The sequence below is a fragment of the Nuphar pumila genome, chromosome 4 (assembly GCF_984573655.1).
Source record: "Nuphar pumila chromosome 4, dmNupPumi1.hap1.1, whole genome shotgun sequence".
Classification (NCBI taxonomy): domain Eukaryota; kingdom Viridiplantae; phylum Streptophyta; class Magnoliopsida; order Nymphaeales; family Nymphaeaceae; genus Nuphar; species Nuphar pumila.
In genome coordinates this window covers 145,106,985-145,127,518 of record NC_143252.1, presented here as the reverse complement: position 1 = coordinate 145,127,518, position 20,534 = coordinate 145,106,985, and the positions used below count along the sequence as shown (strand labels likewise).

The 20,534-nt window shown below is 40.2% G+C and overlaps 2 protein-coding genes and 1 long non-coding RNA gene across 3 annotated transcripts; all 3 read left to right on the top strand.

Moving 5' to 3' along the window:
* Positions 1-308: 308 nt before the first annotated feature.
* On the top strand, positions 309-2,456 carry LOC149841509 (phospholipase A2-alpha-like). Its single transcript, XM_090004827.1, has 4 exons — positions 309-571; positions 888-930; positions 1,034-1,159; positions 2,124-2,456. The coding sequence occupies exons 1-4, from the start codon at positions 440-442 to the stop codon at positions 2,294-2,296; spliced, it is 474 nt and encodes a 157-aa protein (XP_089860953.1). The 5' UTR covers positions 309-439; the 3' UTR covers positions 2,297-2,456.
* Positions 2,457-17,509: 15,053 nt separating this feature from the next.
* Positions 17,510-19,115, top strand: LOC149841508 (uncharacterized). Its single transcript, XM_090005279.1, has 6 exons — positions 17,510-17,616; positions 17,856-17,898; positions 17,986-18,204; positions 18,302-18,430; positions 18,514-18,603; positions 18,720-19,115. Exons 1-6 carry the CDS (start codon positions 17,510-17,512, stop codon positions 19,113-19,115), a joined length of 984 nt encoding a protein of 327 aa, XP_089861405.1.
* Positions 19,116-19,241: 126 nt separating this feature from the next.
* Positions 19,242-20,082, top strand: LOC149841507 (uncharacterized). Its single transcript, XR_016431654.1, has 2 exons — positions 19,242-19,420; positions 19,615-20,082. It is a non-coding gene; the product is annotated as an uncharacterized LOC149841507 (long non-coding RNA).
* Positions 20,083-20,534: the final 452 nt, after the last annotated feature.

The window sequence follows — 20,534 nt, the reverse complement described above, 5'->3', positions numbered from 1 at the left end:
ACCGGTTATACAACCATACCATTGGGATTTGAACTTGCAACGTCCCAACACAAGGTGAGGTGCATTCACTGCTCCTACAAGACAACGGGTCAAGCAAAAGCAGCCTGGCAAGGGGGGCCACGAGAAATTGTGCCAAGGGCTAACTTCACATCAACGATGGGAAAAGGAACCACATCACTGTCATATCCAAACCTACATTTTCTAGATACACCAACAAAAGAACAAAATAATATCACGAGCCGGAACAAGACAAACCTACTAACACTTCACCCACATTGAGGCAGAATCACAATTCCTCAGCAATATCATGCTCTGCAAACGTGCATTGGTTGAGAACCAAGCATTGATTTCAGATCTCACAGAGAATACTAACCACCACCAACACCAAACCCACCTACCAGGGCCATCACCAATATTGGTGGGCACCAACCAGCCAGCCATGAAGGAGTGCAGGTTTTCTCTTCTCATCTTGGTAATCATCTCACCCCTTTTGCTGTCTTGTCTACTGATCCCGGTTCAGGGTCTCAATATTGGCATTCAGAACACTGCTCTACATACTTCCTCACTCTTGGTGAGTGCAAACCATCACTTTTTTGTTTGTAGTTTATTATTACATGGGAAAACTCTGTTGGGTCGAGTCCAGGATGGAGGTTTTGCAATTTTTGGTTGTTCTGGTTGGTTCAGATTCCAATCCGAATCTTCATGTATTTAGCTGTACTGGATCCGAACTGTTTGCATCCTCCTAACACCTTTAGGCTCTGTAGTGTGCGCGGTTTGCCCAAATCCGCCGACTCCAAACCAAGTTGGGGTCCATAAAATGTTTGGTCTTCAAACTAGGGTTTTGATTATCTTCCTCTCTTTTTCTTTTTTTCTTCTATGTTTTCTAGCACTCAGAATGTAGCAGGAAATGCGAGTCGGACTTTTGTTCAGGTACTACTATTGCCTTCGTTTTTTTTTTTTTTAATGAATATTCATCTTTCTTAAAGGGTTTTGTTATAATATCATGCACTCTTACATATGGTGGCCTGGGCAGTGCCTCCATTTTTGAGGTATGGAAAGTATTGCGGACTTCTGTACAGTGGTTGCCCTGGAGAGCCCCCATGTGATGGTCTAGATGCTTGCTGCCAGATGCATGATGCTTGTGTTCAGGCGAAACAAAGTAATGTCAATTGTCAATTGATACATCATTTTTTCATTATCAGTTAATACATTATGTAGGGTAGACTCTGGTATCATGTAAAGTCTGACCAAGTTCATGAAAAATGGTGTTTCTACAAAGTAGAAATTATCGTGGTCATGAACTTGGTCGCGGAAGTTGGAGTTTAGGAACTTGGTCAGCCTTTACGAGATAAGTAATGCAGCATACCAAGGGGGGAACAAGTGGAGCAGCTAGTGCACTTCACCTTGTGTTGAGACGTTGCAGGTTCAAAACCCAACAATGGTATAGTTGTATAACTGTAGGGTCTGCCTAACCCCAGCTTGCCTTTCCAAACAAAAAACAAAAAAAGTAACGTAGCATACCCTACCTTACTTTTAAGGTTTTGTCATGTTCTTGGGATACCTTTTGACCAATAACCAATACCTTACTTTTTAGGATTTTGTCGTGTTATTAGGATACCTTTTGACCAATAACCAGCTTTTTACCCCTCAGTAGCACTCATAACTGGTGTTCTATTACCCCCCTTTTAAAAAATCTGAAATATCCTACCACCGCAGTGGTTGCCCATGTGGTCAGAAGGGTCCTGCGTCAAGTTAAAGGCCCAGGATCGAATCCTGCTGGCACATGGGGCTGCTGTTGCTTTATCATGGTTGGGACACATAAGGCTGGGTGGTCGTGTCTTCAATCCGGAGTTTTTCCTGGGAGGGAGGCAGGTCCATTAAGTGACCTGGTCTTCCGTTCCTTCTCTTCTGCTATTTATATGATTTGAGGCCATTTTTTTTGTAGCGGTGCTCCATGCTCAGCATGCAGTTTAACTGCTGCAGACCATCAATCTCAATATTTCTCGAGATGAGCAAAGGACCCATCTCGAGAAGTGCCAAGATGGATGGCTATCAAGGAGGTCGCTGCATATAATATGAAGTCTTATATGATAATATGCTCTTTCTCTGCACAACTGTAACAGGCTATCTTGACTTGGGGTGCAATAAGGCTCTACTGAAATGCATCACCAGGTTTGGCAAGTCCGGTGCGAAAACGTTCAAGGGAAATACATGCAGGGTAACAGAAGTTGTTGATATCATTTACGCGGTCATCGAAGCTGCCTTGATTGCTGGAGGTATTATACATCATCATTAATGTTGCGCCATGAGCTAGATAAAGAAGTTTATGCGACTTTATGTGCTGTTATTTTGGTAACTAAGATAGCTTTTAATGGTCTCGTTGAGTCACCTAACAACAAGCTTACATTTGAAGCCGTCAAGCCAATGACATAAAAGTTGTGAATGTACGTACGCAAATATATGTGGTGAATTCTACAAAACCCAAGCAGGTTATATGTTCTCTCCCCCCCCCCCCCAACACCCAGGTGCATGTTCTCAGGTCTGAATGCGCGCCACGTAACCCTTGTATTTTGTGTAGCATTGAAAAGTTGAACCCTAAAGGCATTTGCAACACATATTTGCAAATGTGAGATACACATTAATTTATAGACGTACATCCAGACTTTATGCAAGGTTTTAGTTAATGAAAGTTTGCATGGTATCGACACGAAGGTCGTGACATCTACAAATATGTGATGCAAACCTATCGAGCTCGAATCAGAAAACATGCAAAAATAAAAATATTCGTTGTAGACATTTGTAAAGGTCAGCCATATATTTGCAGACATATGTCTTGACTTTAGCTGAGTTCTTAGTTAAAGGAGGTTCACAAAACGTTTGTGTGAATGTCAGGATTGTCGCAAATATTTAAATCGAACCTGCCAAGCTCAAACTTTTAAATTCTATAAGATTCGCATAAGGCTTGCGAATCTCAGGAGATCCACGCATTTCATATGCAAATATCTTGTATTGGGATTCAAGTTATCCATGTTCACAAATACTTTACACAAATTTTATTAGATTTGCAAAGTGTTCACGCAAATCTCTTTTTTATTGAGATGTTGCGACCTTTGGATGGTGTACGTATCTATCGTGTGAACATTAACAAGTTTGCTTGTGCGTAAAAATATTCTAAACAAGTCAGGAATCAAAATTTTGAAAATGGAGAGGATTTTGGCAAGTAGTGAGGCATTTTCGAAGTCGTGTCATTTTACAAGAACATTACAATCATTTTCGGTATCTAATTTAAGGAAGCTTTGAAGTTATGGGTCTAGTCCACACTATGATTACAATGTCTCACGCTAATAATTGAAAAACAAGATCTAATGAAAATAGCAAAAAAATAAATAAAAATAACTCAATAACTCATTCATTCATCCTCATTCAATCTCTACAATGAATATTATAGAGCAAATTGGAAAAACCTAATATAATATGAGTTCAAATTATAATTAAAATTCAAAATTTTAATCCAGATATCACATATCTAAATATAAAATCCAAACAATAAAAATAAATTAATTTAAACATCATGCAAAGTGAATCCAAACAGATCCAAATGATCCTGCATGTGAATCTCGCCCCCATTCTACCCAAATCAAACCCAATACATCAACATCTAATGACCAAGGCATCCTCAGGGAAACCTCTTAATGCCTTAAAATTTATCTGGACAAGCTTGAACTCATCATGGAAAGTGACATAACTACTTAAAATCACCTATACTTGAAAGAAGTTCCTGACAATTAACATAAGCTAAAGGTCAAACCCATATGCGTTGCTCCCATTTGTGTCTAAACATGAGGGAGCTTCTAGAAACAATTTGGTCATATCCTTAAGCATGGCAAAAGAAAGATGGTTGTGTGGGCTTAATTTTCCAATAACATAGAAAATGATTTTCAGAAATGTTTTGTGACCTTTTTTCATCATCAGATCAATCCACTTTTTTTTTTTATCTATACATGGCATTTCCCAAATAGTTGGCTTGAAATTCATTTCTTTCTAGGTCGTCTAATCACCATGATTTATTGTCCATAGTGCAGCCAACGAGTCTTTCTCCTTGACAGATTAGAGTATATTTCGCTCAATATTGCAGAAACGCTGAAGAACCATCACCAGTCTTGTGGCTCCATCAATCCTTTTCATTCTATCAAAGCATGAATTTCACATACAATATCACCATATATTAGTTGTGACCATAGTTACCAGGAAACAAAATGGATAAGGGAGTCGGAGTAGTATGAAGGTGAGAAGCTGTTGTGAAGCTATTATGTAAGTGCATGAAAAATGAAAAGAAAATACATAAAAAACAATATGAAGCACCGACCGAAGCAAAATAAGAAATGACCTAAACACAAATATAAAATGATATAAAGCCAACATATAAGCTTGTTACAAAAAAAAAATAATTTTTTAATATAAAGGTTGTAGGAAGTTAGAAGGAAGCGAGTGAAAAGTGACAAGAAGCGAAAGGGAAACATGAATGAAGCCCAAGAGAATCAGTTTGTGAAACGAAGCGGAAGTGATTTTCCTACTAAAGGGAATCAACTTTCCCATATTTTGGAAGCAGGTTCCAAAGCTTTCCCTAGAGAAAAGCTATAAACGGCTGCAATGTTTTGGAGAGATCTAGTAGTCATGTATTAAAGTCATTTTGTGATTTCAAACAATGTTTTTAGTCAATAGCTTTGGTGCTGCCATGTGCAATCTGTCAGGCATGTTACTAGAAAAGATGAAGCAGGTCCTAAAGTACTCTGATATAACCTTAATGTCTTTTGTTTTTTTATGACAAGGAACTATTGCCAAAGCTAATTACAAAATCCCGGTTGGGGCCCCACGACCACCCTGCCTTATGTGACTCACCTCTGAAGGCTACTGACACACCCTTGCTCCAGTGGGGTTTGATCCAATGCCTTCATCTCAGCACCTTCACAACCACTCAAAATTTTGTTTTAATGCTGAAATTCTGCAAGATCATGACTTTTATTCAAAAGGTCCAATAATTAATGTACATTAGATCTTTAATTTGAGACATTTGTAAGTCTTAAGAGGCAAATTTTTTGTACATGGAACCTCCATCATAAACTGCACATTGGCATTCCTGTTGGTAAAACTCTTTAGGTTTTCCTGTGCCGCGAGAAGTATACCCAGCTTCGGTCTTGTGGCAACAGATGGTCCTCATGGATTTCAAACTCATGAAGTCCTGTCAATTTTGGTGATATTCACAAGTCATCCCTACCAAACGAGTGGAGCCTGAGCTGTTCGAAGTTCAGCTTGGTTCCTTGTGTGGCTGGCTAAGCTCGAGCCAAGTTTTTTTTTTTTCTTATTTTATGAAAGTGAAAAACAGTGGACTTTCTCAAGTCAAAGTCAGACAGTTGACAAAACACTAAATTTTATGATTTAAAAAATCATATTTTCAATGAAAAAGATACGATCTAAAGGTCGATTCTTATTAAATCAATCATTCTGAATTCATCAATAACGTCAGATTTGATCAAAAGCAACTTGCAACATAAGATTTATGAGGGGTATATAAAGGTGGGGGATGACGTGGAGATGAGTGGAACCTAACTGCCTGAGCTCATCTCATTTACTAAATAGTGGAGCTCAAGCCGAGTCGGGGGCAACTACACAACCTTAATTATCCGTACGAAAAATGAGTCTTAGTGTGGGCAACATAGTTTTACAGCAGTACAACGGAACTGAAAATTGACAGACTCAAATTCAGAGAGAAATTTTTGTTTGCTAAAGCCAAAAGAGCAGAAATAAAAAGAAACATCGATATATAAAAAGGCAAAAGATATGTTCTGACACCTTTTCTAAGGTTTTTAATGAAAAAAATAAAATAAAATACTCTTCTAAATTTGAAATTTGAGAGTCCTGTTACTAACGGCTTAAAAAACATCAGTTTTGAGGGATTCTCATGAGAATCTGAGTCACACTCTCCTCCCTGTTGACTCCGACTGTCGCATTCCGTTTCATCCGCACAGCCCCATTTTCTCACATTTGCAAGTACATGAGAAAATGAGGCTTGTAGGAATCATTCTCCCATAAATCTGAGAGAATAATTCTCACAAGGGGCCACGCAAGCGTGTCCTTTGTCCCAAATAACTTGAAGTTAAAAGAACACTGTTTTCACTACGAGTGGAAGAAAACTAATCTGTTTTAGCCAGTTCCTTTCTATGTCACAATCACAAAATATAGGCTATATTTTCAAAACATCATGGTATTTCCAAAATCAGATATATTGCCAAAGGAACGTTATATTTTCAAAATATCATATATTTTGAAAGGATCACATTTTTATTGTGATACTAATTCGATAAAAACACTTTTTAAAGTCCTTTTATTATTACTCGTTTTGTCTAAATGTATATATTGAACATTTTGTGTTTTTTTATACATGCCAATAATTTACCAAGATTTTAGAATGAATCATTCCCAGCTGGAAGGGCAAGTTGCTGGCGTTAGCAGGTAGACTAGTTATCATCCGGGCAGCATTCTCGATGTATTGGATGGGATGTTTCAAATTACCGGCGACAATTATAAAGAATATGGAGCAGCTTATTAGAAACTTCCATTGGAATGGGACAGAGGATCGCAATAGGCCTGAGGACATTTGTAAACCAAAAAAAGGGAGGGGGGGGCTCAAAAGGTTAGCAAAAGTAAACAATGCGGCCTTGACTAAGCAAGTGTGAAAGCTATGCAATCAAGGGCAGAATCCCTAAGAGACCCTGATGGGGATTATATATATACTTGAGCAAGGAATCGTTATAGGTGGCGAAGCTTGAGGGCGGGTGGAAAAGTATTCGGTATGGAGCCGAGACCGCTCAGTTGCGGGTGGAGTGGATTTTGGGGAACGAGGATGATACATATTTTTGGACTAATGCATGGTCAGGGCAGGCATCGTTGGTTAAGCAAATGCTATCAATACAACATATATTTTACAGTTCTCTTCTGCATATCAAGGTCGCGGAGGTGATGTATCCCACAATTGTTCCTCAAATGTTGATTACGAATAGCAGGGTGTGTTGGCGAATCCTGTGAAACAAAATGCAGGAAGCGTACCTGAATTCACCATCGAGTGCCCGTAGAGAATTCGGCGTTCTCCTCAACCGGTCGACACCCACAATGAACCCAAGCCTTAGGCCGACGGTGAGCAGGACCCTGTTCCACTATATCAGAATGTGGAACTGTTTTGGCAGGATAAATGCTATGAACATCTCATCATCTTCATAGCCCCTAACCCCTTATATAATGGGAGAATAAGGTAGTTACGTGAATGTGGTCTCTCCACATTCACGTAACTCCCACCCACTAACCCCATTACGTGGCCACTAATGTGACCCACTAATGGGTGTCAAACCAGGTCACACTGTGGGTTGGATCCATAACCCATAATGTCCAACATTCTCCCACTTGACCCATTGACACCAAAAGTGTGCTAAATTGAGATGTATATCATTATCTTGATTTAACTCTTCATGTGGGTTCACTTGCCACCATTTATCATAAGGATGAATCGTATGAGTCATGGATATGAGCACTCTTTTATGAAATGTCATATTCTCACTACGCTATAATTCACCTTCAGTGCTTAGGCATGTAGAAAATTACATTTATAAATAGATTAGTCTCTCACCTATTCTATTGGTCCTTTTAATATTGTTATTCTGCTATTCTCTGTAACCCATATGAGAGATTCTTTATGCAAAATCAACAATAACACAAAACCTTAGAGAATCAAAACATAAACACAAATGTGATCACATAATGTATTGTCATACATCAGAAAAAATAAAAAAGACTCATCCCCTTTACATGTTGGGAATATAATCCTGATACTAGCCCTTTAGTAAGGGGATCTGTAGTCATTTCCTTCGTCCCAATTGTATCAATACATACCAGGTGATTCTCAGTCATTTCTTTAACAACAAAATATTTTAACTCCATGTGTCGACACGATATTGAGTTCTTGTTGTCATTTGAAAAGGACACGGCTGCTTCATTATCACAAAAGATCTTTAGTGGTCTCTCAATAGAGTCCACCATATTAAGACCCATAATGAAGTTTCTTATCCAAATGACATGTGACGAAGTCTCGTATAGAGCAATAAATTCTGCCTCCATGGTATGAGCAGCAGTGGTAGACTGCTTTCCACTTCTCCATGAGACATCACCACCCGCTAGAAGAAAAATGTATCCAATAGTGGATTTTCTACTGTCAATACACCTTCTTAAGTTCGCATTAGAGTATCCAATGACCTTTAGGTGATCAACTTTCTTGTAGGTCAACATATAGTCTTTCGTTCCTTGTAAATAGCGTATAACCTTCTTCGCTGCCTTCCAGTGTGCAATGCCTGGATCTGACTGATATCTACCAAGCATTCTCACAGCAAATGTTATATCAGGTCGAGTGCAGGTCAGCGCGTACTGCAAACTCTCAACCGCTGAAGCATATGGGACAACATCCATCTGAGCCTTCGCAATATCATTCTGAGGACAGTCCTTTAAGCTCAATTTATCTCCTTTCACTATAAGTGTCGAACAAGGAGAACAATTCTCCATCTCATATCTTTTAAGAACCTTAAGGATATAGGATTTCTGAGAGAGGCCAAGGACACCCTTAGTTCTATTACGACAAATCTCGATTCCAAGGACATAAGTGGTCTCACCCATGTCTTTCATATCAAAATGAGAGAAAAGAAAATCTTTTGTTTCATGCAATAGACTCAAATCATTAATTGTAAGAAGAATATCGTCAACATATAAAACCAAAATTATGAACTTACTCCCACTAGTCTTAATGTAAATACATTGATCAACAATGTTTTTAGTGAATCCAAAGTTCATTATTACCTGATTGAACTTCTTATACTACTGGCGGGAGGCCTGTTTAAGTCCATAAATTGACTTATTCAATTTGCAAACTAAGTTATTTGAGTCATTTATACTGAAACCAGGAGGTTGTTGCATGTATACCTCATCATCTAGATCCTCATTCAAGAAGGCAGTTTTCATATCCATATGATGCAGCTCTAAATCAAAATGAGCTACGAGAGCCATGATTATCCTCAATGATTCCTTAGTTGAGACAGGACAAAAAGTCTTATTATAATCAATGCCCTCTATCTGTGTGAAACCTTTTGCAACAAGCCTAGCCTTATACCTTTCCACATGACCTTTAAAGTCTGTTTTGGTTTTATAAACCCATTTACAACCAACAGGTCTAACTCCATCTGATCAAGGTACAAGATCGCACACTTGGTTCTTTGCCATAGAGTCAAGCTCTTCTTTCATGGCATTAATCTAATGTGTTGATCTTTCACTTTCAATGGATTCTGCAAATGTGAAGGGATCTTCATCAATGTCTATGAAATCATTTGACTCTTGTAAATACACCACGTAGTCTGGATGGATAGCAGATTTCCTAATTCTAGTGGACCTTCATACAGGTGCTATAAGTGGTTCAAAATGAGCCTCTGTATCCTGTTGTTGTTGTATATCCTCATCAACAACCGGATCTAGTTAGGATTGATATTCATTGACTGGACTTTCTCTTACATGGCTCGAAGGAACAATGATAGAGAAAATCGGGTCTTTATCCTTAGCAGGTGTGAAACCTGAATCCTGCATTTCCTTAAAATCAATATTTTGAGACGCATCTATCCCAACAGAACCATTTTCAAGAAATCTTGCTTTATCTGTTTTCACTATCTGTGGTGTATGAGATGGACAATAAAACCTAAAGCCTTTCGATTTTTCTGGATAACCAATGAAGAAACCACTAGTTGTTCTAGGATCAAAAGCTTTTATGTGTGGGTTATACATATTAGCTTCTGCTGGACATCCCCATATACGCATATATGACAAAAAGGTTTTCTGCCTGTCCATAACTCGTAAGGAGTCTTTTGAACAGCCTTTGTAGGAACCTTATTCAAAATATGCATTGTTGTCCTAAGAGCTTCACCCCACAAGGTCAAAAGAAGGTTTGCGTGATTCAACATCGCTCGAATCATTTCTTTAAGCGTATAGTTTCTTCTTTCACCTACATCATTCTGGTAAGCACTACCAGGCATGGTATACTGAGGTACAATGCCTTTCTCTTTTAAAAACCACGCTAATGGACATTCCTTTTGTCCCATCTTAGTGAAACGATCATAATATTTGTCACCTCTATCAGACCTGACAACCTTAATAACTTCACCAGTTTATTTCTCTACTTCTTTCTTGAAGTCCTTAAAAACCTGAAAGACCTCTAATTTTTCAGATAATAAGTAGAGATACATATACCGTGAGTAATCGTCTATAAAGGTGACAAAATATTTTTCACCTGTATAATACTGTGAAAAGGGTCGCACACATCCATATGCACTATTTCTAACTTTCCATTGCTGCGTTTGGTATCTTTCTTATATATGTTAGACCGCTTAGCCTTTATGTAGTCAACACATGGCTCTATATTCGTAAAATTAAGGGATTCGAGGATTCCCTCTTTTATGGGTCTTTGGACTCTCTCTTTCGAGATATGTCCTAACCTCTGATGCCAAAGCAAAGAGGATTGATCATTCTTTAGGCCATGTTTATTGTCAATCATTGTGTTCTCAATGGAGTGAGATTTCTAAATTTGGAATTTGGTTCTTAATCGATACAAACCATCACACATATATGCAGAACCTATATTCATTGAATTTTTCATAATAATAAGTTCAGATTTTTCAAATTTAAATACAAAGTCAAACTTATCAAGTTTTGAAATTGAAATTAGGTTCCGACTATAAGATGGCATATAAAATGTATCGACCAAATCTAATATGAATCCTGACTCCAACACAATTCTGCAGGTCTCAACGCTCTTGACATGCGAGCGCTTCTTATTTTTTGAGAAGATGCGTCTTTCATGCTCTGTTGGTTCCCTTTTGTTCAAAAAAGCCTGCAAAGAGTTGGCAATGTGCATCGTAGCACCAGAATCAATCCACCAACTATGCAATGGAACATGAATTAGATTGCACTCATGAGAAACGAATGACTTATTACCTTTATTTTTTAGTCACTTCTTGTACTTCAAACTGTCCACCTTCTTATGCCCCTTCTTTTTGCAGAAGAAGCACTTTATAGAATGGCCTCCTAACTGGGATTTAGCTTTCGCCTGAAAGTTTGAACTCTCTTCAGTGGCTCTCTTCTGATTCTTCTTTTTGAATGAGCTTTTCTTTGACCTCGACCTTTGTTTATTCTTATGAGAGGCCATATGTGCACTTGGCACCCTCTCACCCTTCAATCTCTTATCTTCCTCAACACACTTGGCCAATAGGTCATTAAAAGACCACTCATCATTATGTGTATTGTAGAAAATTTTAAATGGTCCATACTCAGTAGGTAACGAGGTTAAGATCAGATGAACTAAGGAGTCAGAGATGGCAAACTTCATGTCATTCAATTGAGTCGCAATATTCCTTATTTCCAAAATATGTTGTCGAATGTGACTGTCACCAACATATTTCATAGACACTAATTTGGACATGAGTGTACTGTCCCTTGCCTTATTAGAAGTGACGAACTGAGCCTCAATGGCTCTCAAAAATTTCTTCACTGTCTCACAGTGAGGAATGGCACCTCAAATATTCTTGGCCACCCGAGATTGCAAAAACAACAGGCTAAGTTCGTTCGAGAGCTCCCACTTCTCAGAGTCAGCCTTCTGATCGATTGTACTCTGCTCTATAAAAGTGGGAGGTTCGTCAATTCTAAGGGCCAGATCTAAATCCATATAGCCCAAAGTAAATAATATGATTTCTTTTCAATCAGAAAAATTTGATCCGTTTAAAATAAGAATATTACTAGAACCATCGATAAGGAAGGAACCTGATAAAACAAGGAACGAAAACAAAAAGACATTACTATTATTGCTCAGACGAGACTCGTGTTGAAAAGGTAAAAGTGAGACCCTTTATTTTCACATTTTCTAAGACAAGCATAGTTGAGCCATTATCGTCCCACTTTAGTGAAAATGATAATACTCATAGTTGCTCCGTCTCTTCAATTCTCAAGGAATCGACTTCAATTGGTAAAACTAGCAGATCATGTAACCAGAGACAATTCAGCAGTGTACATTTGGGTACGAACATGCTTCATAGGCTGGAATACACATCTACTATCACACCCTGTGTAAATTTGGAACACAACGACCTACCTTTGGGTAGAATCGATGTTTCATTAATTCACACACAATCATAATAACGAATCTTAAAAGGATCTAAAGAATCCTTAATTAACACGACTCAGATCACTTTGGTGATTACAAGAATCGATCAATCAAGATCTTTTACCAAAAATCATATTCGTATTATGGAGCACGCCCATGCACACATTTTAATGCATGTATATTCATGACATAATATAAGCTCATGCTTCAACTAATATACATAAACTAATTGTCATGAATTTAGTTACAATTCATGCTTAAAACCATCATGCACAACTTAACCAATGCAAAATACATGAATTAACATGCATTATTTAAAATAAATACTTTATAAAGCATGAAAAATAACAAAAGCATGCTCATATGGGTAAAACCCAGGGTCCTCAAGTAGGAACCAGTCTGAAAACACCATGAACCGGTCTAAAATCGCCCTGAATCGTTCATCAAAGGTCCTGAACCAGTTCTAAACCTTATGAACCGATACTATAAACAAAAGTTCATAAAACCCTATAACAGTATGCCAAAATCCCTGTATCTTCATAAATTCATGATAACAGGGTCTTAGCATCTCGGAACCGATGAAAAACTGGAAAGAACTGGTCAAAAATGGCTCTGAACCGGTTCCGGAAGGGGCTGGATCAGGTTCATTATCCGGTTCAGGCCAAATAGTGCCTGGACCGTGCTGGATCCGGGTCAGAATCCTGTATTAACCAGATCTGGGTCAAACATGTGGTTTAAACGGATCCAGGTATGACCCGATATTAACCATATTGGACCCAGGTCTAACCCGATCCTCAATGGACCCGTGTTGGACCCGACACATACTTGATACGGGTCGGACCCTGTTTGAGTAGGACCCGGGTTAGACCCGGTCCGAAACGGACCCGGGTTAGATCCGGTCCGAAACGGTCCCAGGTTAGACCCGGTCCAAAACGGACTCAGGTTAAACCCGGTCCTAAACGGTTCTGGATCAGACCCAACTTGTAATAGATCTGGATCGGACCCAGTCCTAAATAGACCCGGATCTAACCCGATCCAAGAGAGACCCGATTCTTTTCGGATCAGACCCAGACCCAGAACCATTATGGGTCCGGGTCAGATCCAAGAATAAACGGTAGACTCGATCCACCCAAAATGGGTTTGGATCGAGTCTGTCATCCATTAACCTCGCCAGGCTCGATTCGGTATCCTGTTAAAATGAAACAGAAACCCGAGGGTTTCTATTTGCATTTTCAAGGAAACTGAAAAAGGTTTCCACCCTTTTCGGCTCCACGGCGACCAACGTCGCCAAACGGCAACCGACGTTGGTGTCCAGCCGGCGACGCTCACCACCTCAGGCGACGCATCTACGTCGACGGCCATCGGCAACCGACGTCACCCCACGACGACATCAGATTCCTCTTCAGTCTGATGGCTGAAGGAGCAGAGGAAAAAGAGCACGTCACCAGCCAGCAGCGCCGACAAGGCTGCCGACGATCGATCCTACCGAAACATCGCTCCACGACGATCGTCTGATCCGGCGACAGCCCCGGCACCGGCTGATCCTGATGGCAACAACAATAGTTTCTGGATGCCCAAAAATCCTTCGGCAACCCACGTCGCCCGCCCATCGACTACCGACGTCGCCCCACGACGGTGTGTGATTGCAGGCACCAGCTACCAGCTGGAATCGCCCGCAGATGCCCTGGCGACGGTGACTCCACTAGCAGCCCGATGGATGCCGGGCAGAAAAAAAAAAGGGTTTTCAAACCCCAGACGCCGGCCATCCGGTGATTTCAACCTCGGCAACACCTCTGGTGAGCTTAGCATAGGCCGACCACTCTGCAACCCGACGGCACAGGGGATCACAGGCGAAAGCTCAGGCGGTCAGGGGACTTCTTCGGCATGACGACCCAATGGCCGCTCCTTCCAACATATCGCCCCACGGCGATCATTCCGATTTCCCGGCGATGGCAGTCGGCTCTGCAGCCCGACAGCCATAGGTAAAACTCGATGTGTTTTTTTTTAATGAGGGCTGCCTGAGCCGACTGCTACTGAGAAATTGTTATCGCCCCCACAGCGATAGATGCCGATAAAGGTTGTCGCCCCACGGTGACAGACTGTCGAAAAAGTTGTCTACTCATTATGACAGTTTGCTGAGAATTGTCAGTGACCCTCACGGTGACAGACTGTCGAAAAAGTTGTCTACTCATTATGACAGTTTGCTGAGAATTGTCAGTGACCCTCACGGTGACTATGGTTGTCACCCAGCGAGTTAAGTCGCCCTAGGGCGACAGTGGCTGCAAAACTCCGGAAAGCCCTACACTACCATGCACAGTTGAATGTGTGTCATGGGCCCATAACCCAATGTTGGCGAATCCTGTGAAACAAAATGTAGGAAGCGTACCTGAATTCGCCATCGAGTGCGTGTAGGAAATTTGGCGTTCTCCTCAGCCGATCGATGCCCACAATGAGCTCAGGCCTTAGGTTGACGGTGAGCGGGACCCTGTTTTTTCCATGAAGAGCAGCGGTGTTTGCAAGGACCACATTCTAACCCAGGACAAGATGAAGTCCTTTGGGTACAACGTTGCTCATAAGTGTTTCCTATCTAAAGAAGCGGAGGAATCAACATCTCATGGTCTGTTCTTATGCGCTTGAGCAACTACCCCAGCATGATATCATATTACATTCTTTTTTAGGATGAGGCCCAAGAACTCAGCAAAGGAAGCATTGCTAAGTTGGCTTAATACCCCGATAACAATATCTGCAGCAAGGAAACGGTGGATATCTGCTTTTCACGTGGTTGTACGGTACCTGTGAAAATGGAGGAATGTTGTCCTCTTCGAGGAATCCCAAGCCTCAAAGGAGCACATAGCTGATCAAGTAGCGATTCAAGCAGGAGAGCACATCTAACCTCTCATGGAATATTCTGTGGAGATTCTTGCATTTGTCGGATCAGTAGAAGGTGAAATTTTGGGTCAAAGTCAATATCAATAGCATTTGCTTTTTCTCAGTGGCATTTTGGCTTCACCATAAGGTCCGTAGAAGGTGAGATTTTGGTTGCAGGATGTAAATCGATACATAGGCACCTCGCAGACAAGGAATGGAGGTTCTAGGGTGAGATTTTGAAGACTGCGAAGGTGAATGGTAAGGTGAAGTTGGAGACTGAAAGAGCTGATAATGCGAGAGAGGTGACAGCGGCCATGGAAGGTAGAGTGGAGCTTGATCCCGATATGTCTCACCTTGTAAACATCTTGTATAGTTTTGATCGGTGTTGTATAGTTTTCAGATACTGTAATTCATCATTTTTGTGTAGAGTGCTAGCCAAGTTAGCCAGAGGGGTCTTAATCACTCGTGGAAGGACAAACCCCTGGATTGGTCTCCCCTGTTAGCTCTATTGATTATTCGTTCTAACCCCAGCTTAATCTTCAAAAAAAAAAAAAATCTCAAGATTTTCTCAAGAAACCCACATTTTTAAATATCTCGGAATATTTTCTCATAATCAACATTTGTGACATTGGTTCCATTTTATATTTTTTTCACCTCTTGCTTGGATTGTTGTTTATATCCTACTCTTTTTGAGCTAAACGTGAACCGCTCTTTCATCCTATTCTTAGTTATGATGGTTTGGGCATTTCCACTTGAGGCCACAACATCACAATTGGAGTCCTTCATACATAAAAAATATATATATAATTTATCTATATGCGTTCTCCTGTTCAGGCTCAACTCGTTTAAGCTAAACGAGCTTCTCGTGTCTCGGCTTGCCAACTACACGAACCGACCACGAAACGAGTTCATGATAAGCAGAAACCAAACCAAGCCAAGCCATGAGTTCCTCGGTTTGTTTACCAGCCCTAGGCCCCCCTCCCACCGAAAAGGATTCAGACCGCACCCCCATGGGAAAGGACACCGCGTAAAGGAGGTGGTCCCCAAGACTAAAAAAAAAAAACTTGTTTGCATTGCCATGGGTGGGCCTCATAAAGCATGGTCTATGAAAACCACCAGGTTTCTGGGGCACACAGACTCACCCCTTAGTGAAAACCCAGCTAAAACCAACTTGAGCCAAGAAGAGGAAGAGTATTGATCAATGTGGCTAGCTTCCAACATTTTTGAACGCATACAACCGTTTGAACCGAGTAGAGACAAGGTTTTCTTACATAATTTTGAACCGAACCTTGCCTATAGTTTTTTAAATCTTTGGCCCAATTTGGTCAGTCAAACGGTTCAAATGGAGACATCCCCTTTGAATTTGATACGGAAAACCCGACACTGCGACTACAAGATTTTAAATGCTGAACTTTCTACAATTTGTGACGTAACAGCTCAGCCCATGTGATGATATTCATGAAGTGCTCATAAAATATGGTCCACCCTAAATGTGATAATTCCACTCATCTTCATGTGCCCTCAATGACCCCCTATACCTTAGTGATTCTATCCCATGAATATGGTACGAAGGTAGCTGCTAATCATTCAATCTCAAAGATGTAAGGCCCTCAAAACTAAGAAAGCACAATAGGGGTCTTATGAATGGGCCCTCCCCACAGCCGCTCTTCTTTAAAACACAACATTGAAGCCCATCCACCGTTCTAACTGCACTATCACCTCACTTTTTTTCCACTCACCCACAAAGTGAATTTGCAAGTAGTTAGACAAGCGAAAAGTTGCAATATAACTTCATTTAAAAGGGAAAAGGTTTAATTCCCAAAAACTAAATGAAACAATCATAAATGAAGTAAGGAATTGAGTAGCTTAAGCGAATATTTATGCGCTGAAATGGAGTACAAGTTTTTTCTTCATAAAAAAAGAAAAGAAATGGAGTATAAGTTTATACAAAAAAAATGTGCAAGATAATGACATTCTATTCTAGAGAGAGAGAGAGGGGGTGTCCGAATTCCAATCAGTGGTGGCGAAAAGTCGTGAGACGGGGTTTTGCCAATAAATAATATGGGGATTCAATTTTGGTTCTGACACCGTCGACCGCAAGGCTAACTGAGCGCCGTCCACGATGAAATCTAACGGTCGAGATACGTCGACCGTTGAGCACCGTGCTGATGTGTTTCTCTCGTGGGCAAGTATCCGTTGAACATCCTTTCCTCTCTCTGCAACCCCTGTTTTGCCTCCACCTTTATTTGTGTGCCCCCACCTCACTCTTTCCTCCACTCTCCTCTTCTTCTTATTCTCCTCTCTGTCCTGCAAGAAACATCAAAGATTTGCCCATGCATTTCTGAGTTAAACATTGTCGTCCTCATTCTTTTTCTTGTAGAAGAAAGGAGAAAGCCCATCAAGAAAATGGCGAGGGCGACCACTCGCAGGGCGTTGGGAGATCTTGGAAATCTGATTGGTGATCTGTCTGATAGACCATCGATTCCCCAAAATTGCCAAAAATTTCCTCCCCAGTATGTAATTTGGTTTTCTTTGGTTTCTGTTTCTTTTTTATAGTTTCTTTCTATGGTTTAGTCCTGCGGGGTTCTTAATATAATAAAACAAATTGAACAGAAATCCGACCAAGGGATTCATCCCTCTTGATCGACCCATCACACGGTAATTATTCAGTTCTTCCATTTGGTCTATGGATGCATATGATTTGAATAATGGGTACCTTTTTAACAAACTCTTGCCTTTTCTTTCAATGCAGACAATATGGTGCTATTCTTGCCAAAAGCGAATCAGTAGCACAGGTTTCCATTGTTTTCTATAATGTGATTTCTTACTTTTTCTTTATGGTTTTTGGGTTCTTATTTTTGTAACTGGATTCTGAGCATCAGGCTTCTCAGAATTCCGGCAAAGAGAACGATGGGAACGCCCAGTGGAGATCCAAACAGAGGCGAACGCTGTCTCCGAGGAAAAAGAAGAGCCAGAACCGAGAAACTCAGGATCAGATTGATGTACCCATGGAAGAAGATGAGGACTCCAAGCAGAATAGTACCATGGACTGCGAATCTTCTCCGGCATCGTCGTCGTCCATGTCGAAGGTTCATGAGAACGTATGTGATCCCTCTCTCATAAGCCTTTTCTTTGTTTTTGCTTCTTTCTTCTTTCTCTACAAGGCCTTACTTGGGATGAATCTTTTTTTGGGGGCAGGAACCGTGTGAAATTGAAATGGAAGAAGCAGATTCACCAATACCCAGCATTGACAAAGCAGACGCTAGAAACCCATTGGCTGTAGTTGACTACATTGAGGATATATACAACCATTATCGAAGAACTGAGGTACACTATGATTTATGAAGAACTTTAATGGCAAATCGATTAGATATGTATTCATATCTAAATTATCTCTCTATATGATATAGATCATTAGCTGTATTCCTGCGGACTACATATCAAAACAGACTGATATCAATCATCGAATGAGAGCTATATTGGTCGATTGGCTGATTGAGGTTTTGCAATTTGTTTCCTTTTTTTCTAATTTCTGTGCACTTTCACAATGAAATGAATTTGGCATTCTAATAGTGGTGAGGTAATGATGGTGGTATTGTTTCTTTTACTTCTCTAGGTACACCACAAGTTTGATCTGATGCATGAGACTCTATTCTTGGCCATTAATCTCATAGACAGATATCTGTCTATTCAAAATGTGATGAGAAAATCCCTTCAACTGGTTGGCATCACAGGGATGCTCCTAGCCTGCAAGTATGAGGAGGTTTATGTTCCTACCCTGGAAGACTTTGTGATCATTTCTGACAGAGCTTACACTAGAGAGGATGTCTTGAAGATGGTAGGAGAAATATATATCAATATCTATATTATATTTCATTTGTTTATTTATTTGAAAAAACTGACCGTTGTGAATATTACAGGAGAAATCAATGTTGAACACTTTACAGTTCAACGTATCAGTCCCAACCCCTTTTGTCTTTATGAGAAGGTTTCTCAAGGCAGCAGAATCTGACACTAAGGTGTGTGTGTGTGTGTGTGTGTGTGTGTGTGTGTGTGTGTGTGTGTGTGTGTGTGTGTGTGTGTGTGTGTGTTTCAGTGTCCTATAGTTATATATTTAGACATTGTTTTTGTGGTGCAGTTGGAAATGGTGTCATTTTATTTAACAGAGTTGTGTATGGTGGAATATCGGATGCTAAAATTTCCACCATCATTGCTGGCTGCTGCTGCAATATACACAGGACGGTGCCTGCTGAAACAATCTCCACAGTGGAACAAGACCCTCAACGTTCATTCCACCTATTCTGAATTACAGCTTCAGTGAGTCCTGCACTTGGATTCAAAGTTTGGCATATATTAGAATGGCAAATTCTACTTGATGAATCAACTAGAATTTGCGCTTCATTCCTGTACAGAGGCCATTTCTTCCATCTGAATTGGTCTCTACTGAGACAAAACAAGCAAATCTGAAGGTTGGACAAAGATTTAGAAATTGTGTTTCTCTTTTCTTGCAGGGAATGCGTGAAATTGATAGAGGAGATACGCAAAAATGCAGGTGTGGGGAAGTTGACATCAGTGTACAGGAAATACTCAATTTCCAAGTACAGCTGTGTTGCCAAACTCACTACTCCTTTGCTACAGCAACAGCTGCATCCGACTTCCTAACAACAGCAACATATACCATTTCTGATCGTATGGAGGGGGGAGGGAGGAGGGTTCGACATTAAGTTGGGCTTTTCTGTCATCATCAATGGCTTCATATGACAGAAGACGAATCTCAAACCTAGTTACTTTCTCAGCAGACTCACAATAGTTTCACTTTTCTGTCATCACCAATGCTTTATTGGTTTGGTTTTGCTCAAGACAGACGCTTGGCTTTTCTTTCTTTATTCTTTTTACCTTTCCTTCTCTTGTTGAATGTGGCTTCTGTAGAGATTGGCAATTTCCATAATAAATGAATGTTTATTGTAACCATGAACTACAGAAAATTGCCTTTTGAAAGTTGAGGTTAACACCTTACAACAGGGACACTGACAACAGAATCATATGCGTATCATTTATCACTTGAAAATAATAATCCGTTCTTTTATTTTGAAAAGTCCTTTCCAAGAAGTGATTTTTTTTGGAGATGCATTTTTTATCAAAACATGAAACATTGAAACATTTAATATTTTATTGAAAGCTATCCAATGAATGGATACAACTCATTTAATTCTTTGGAAAATAGTAAAATTCCTCAGGAAAACGAATGTTCAGCGTATTAGGATAACTAAAACCGACCAACAGTGGGGGCTCTTTTAAAAAGCCATTGTTTTTTTGGTTTGCAGCATGTCAAATTTTTGCCATGTTTGAGATGGTCTGATTGGAATCCGCCAGTGAGGAATGAAGTAGTGCGTTATTTTTTCAGAATCTTCCAACGTCTCTCTCTCTCCAT

Excerpts from the sequence above, each read along its gene's own strand:
- LOC149841509 (XM_090004827.1), top strand. The coding sequence starts at position 440 with ATGAAGGAGTGCAGGTTTTCTCTTCTCATCTTGGTAATCATCTCACCC. Across the intron at positions 931-1,033 it reads CGAGTCGGACTTTTGTTCAG|TGCCTCCATTTTTGAGGTAT; the intron begins GTACTACTATTG and ends TGGCCTGGGCAG. Across the intron at positions 1,160-2,123 it reads TTGTGTTCAGGCGAAACAAA|GCTATCTTGACTTGGGGTGC; the intron begins GTAATGTCAATT and ends CAACTGTAACAG.
- LOC149841508 (XM_090005279.1), top strand. The coding sequence starts at position 17,510 with ATGGCGAGGGCGACCACTCGCAGGGCGTTGGGAGATCTTGGAAATCTG. Across the intron at positions 17,617-17,855 it reads TGCCAAAAATTTCCTCCCCA|ACAATATGGTGCTATTCTTG; the intron begins GTATGTAATTTG and ends CTTTCAATGCAG. Across the intron at positions 18,205-18,301 it reads TGTCGAAGGTTCATGAGAAC|GAACCGTGTGAAATTGAAAT; the intron begins GTATGTGATCCC and ends TTTTGGGGGCAG.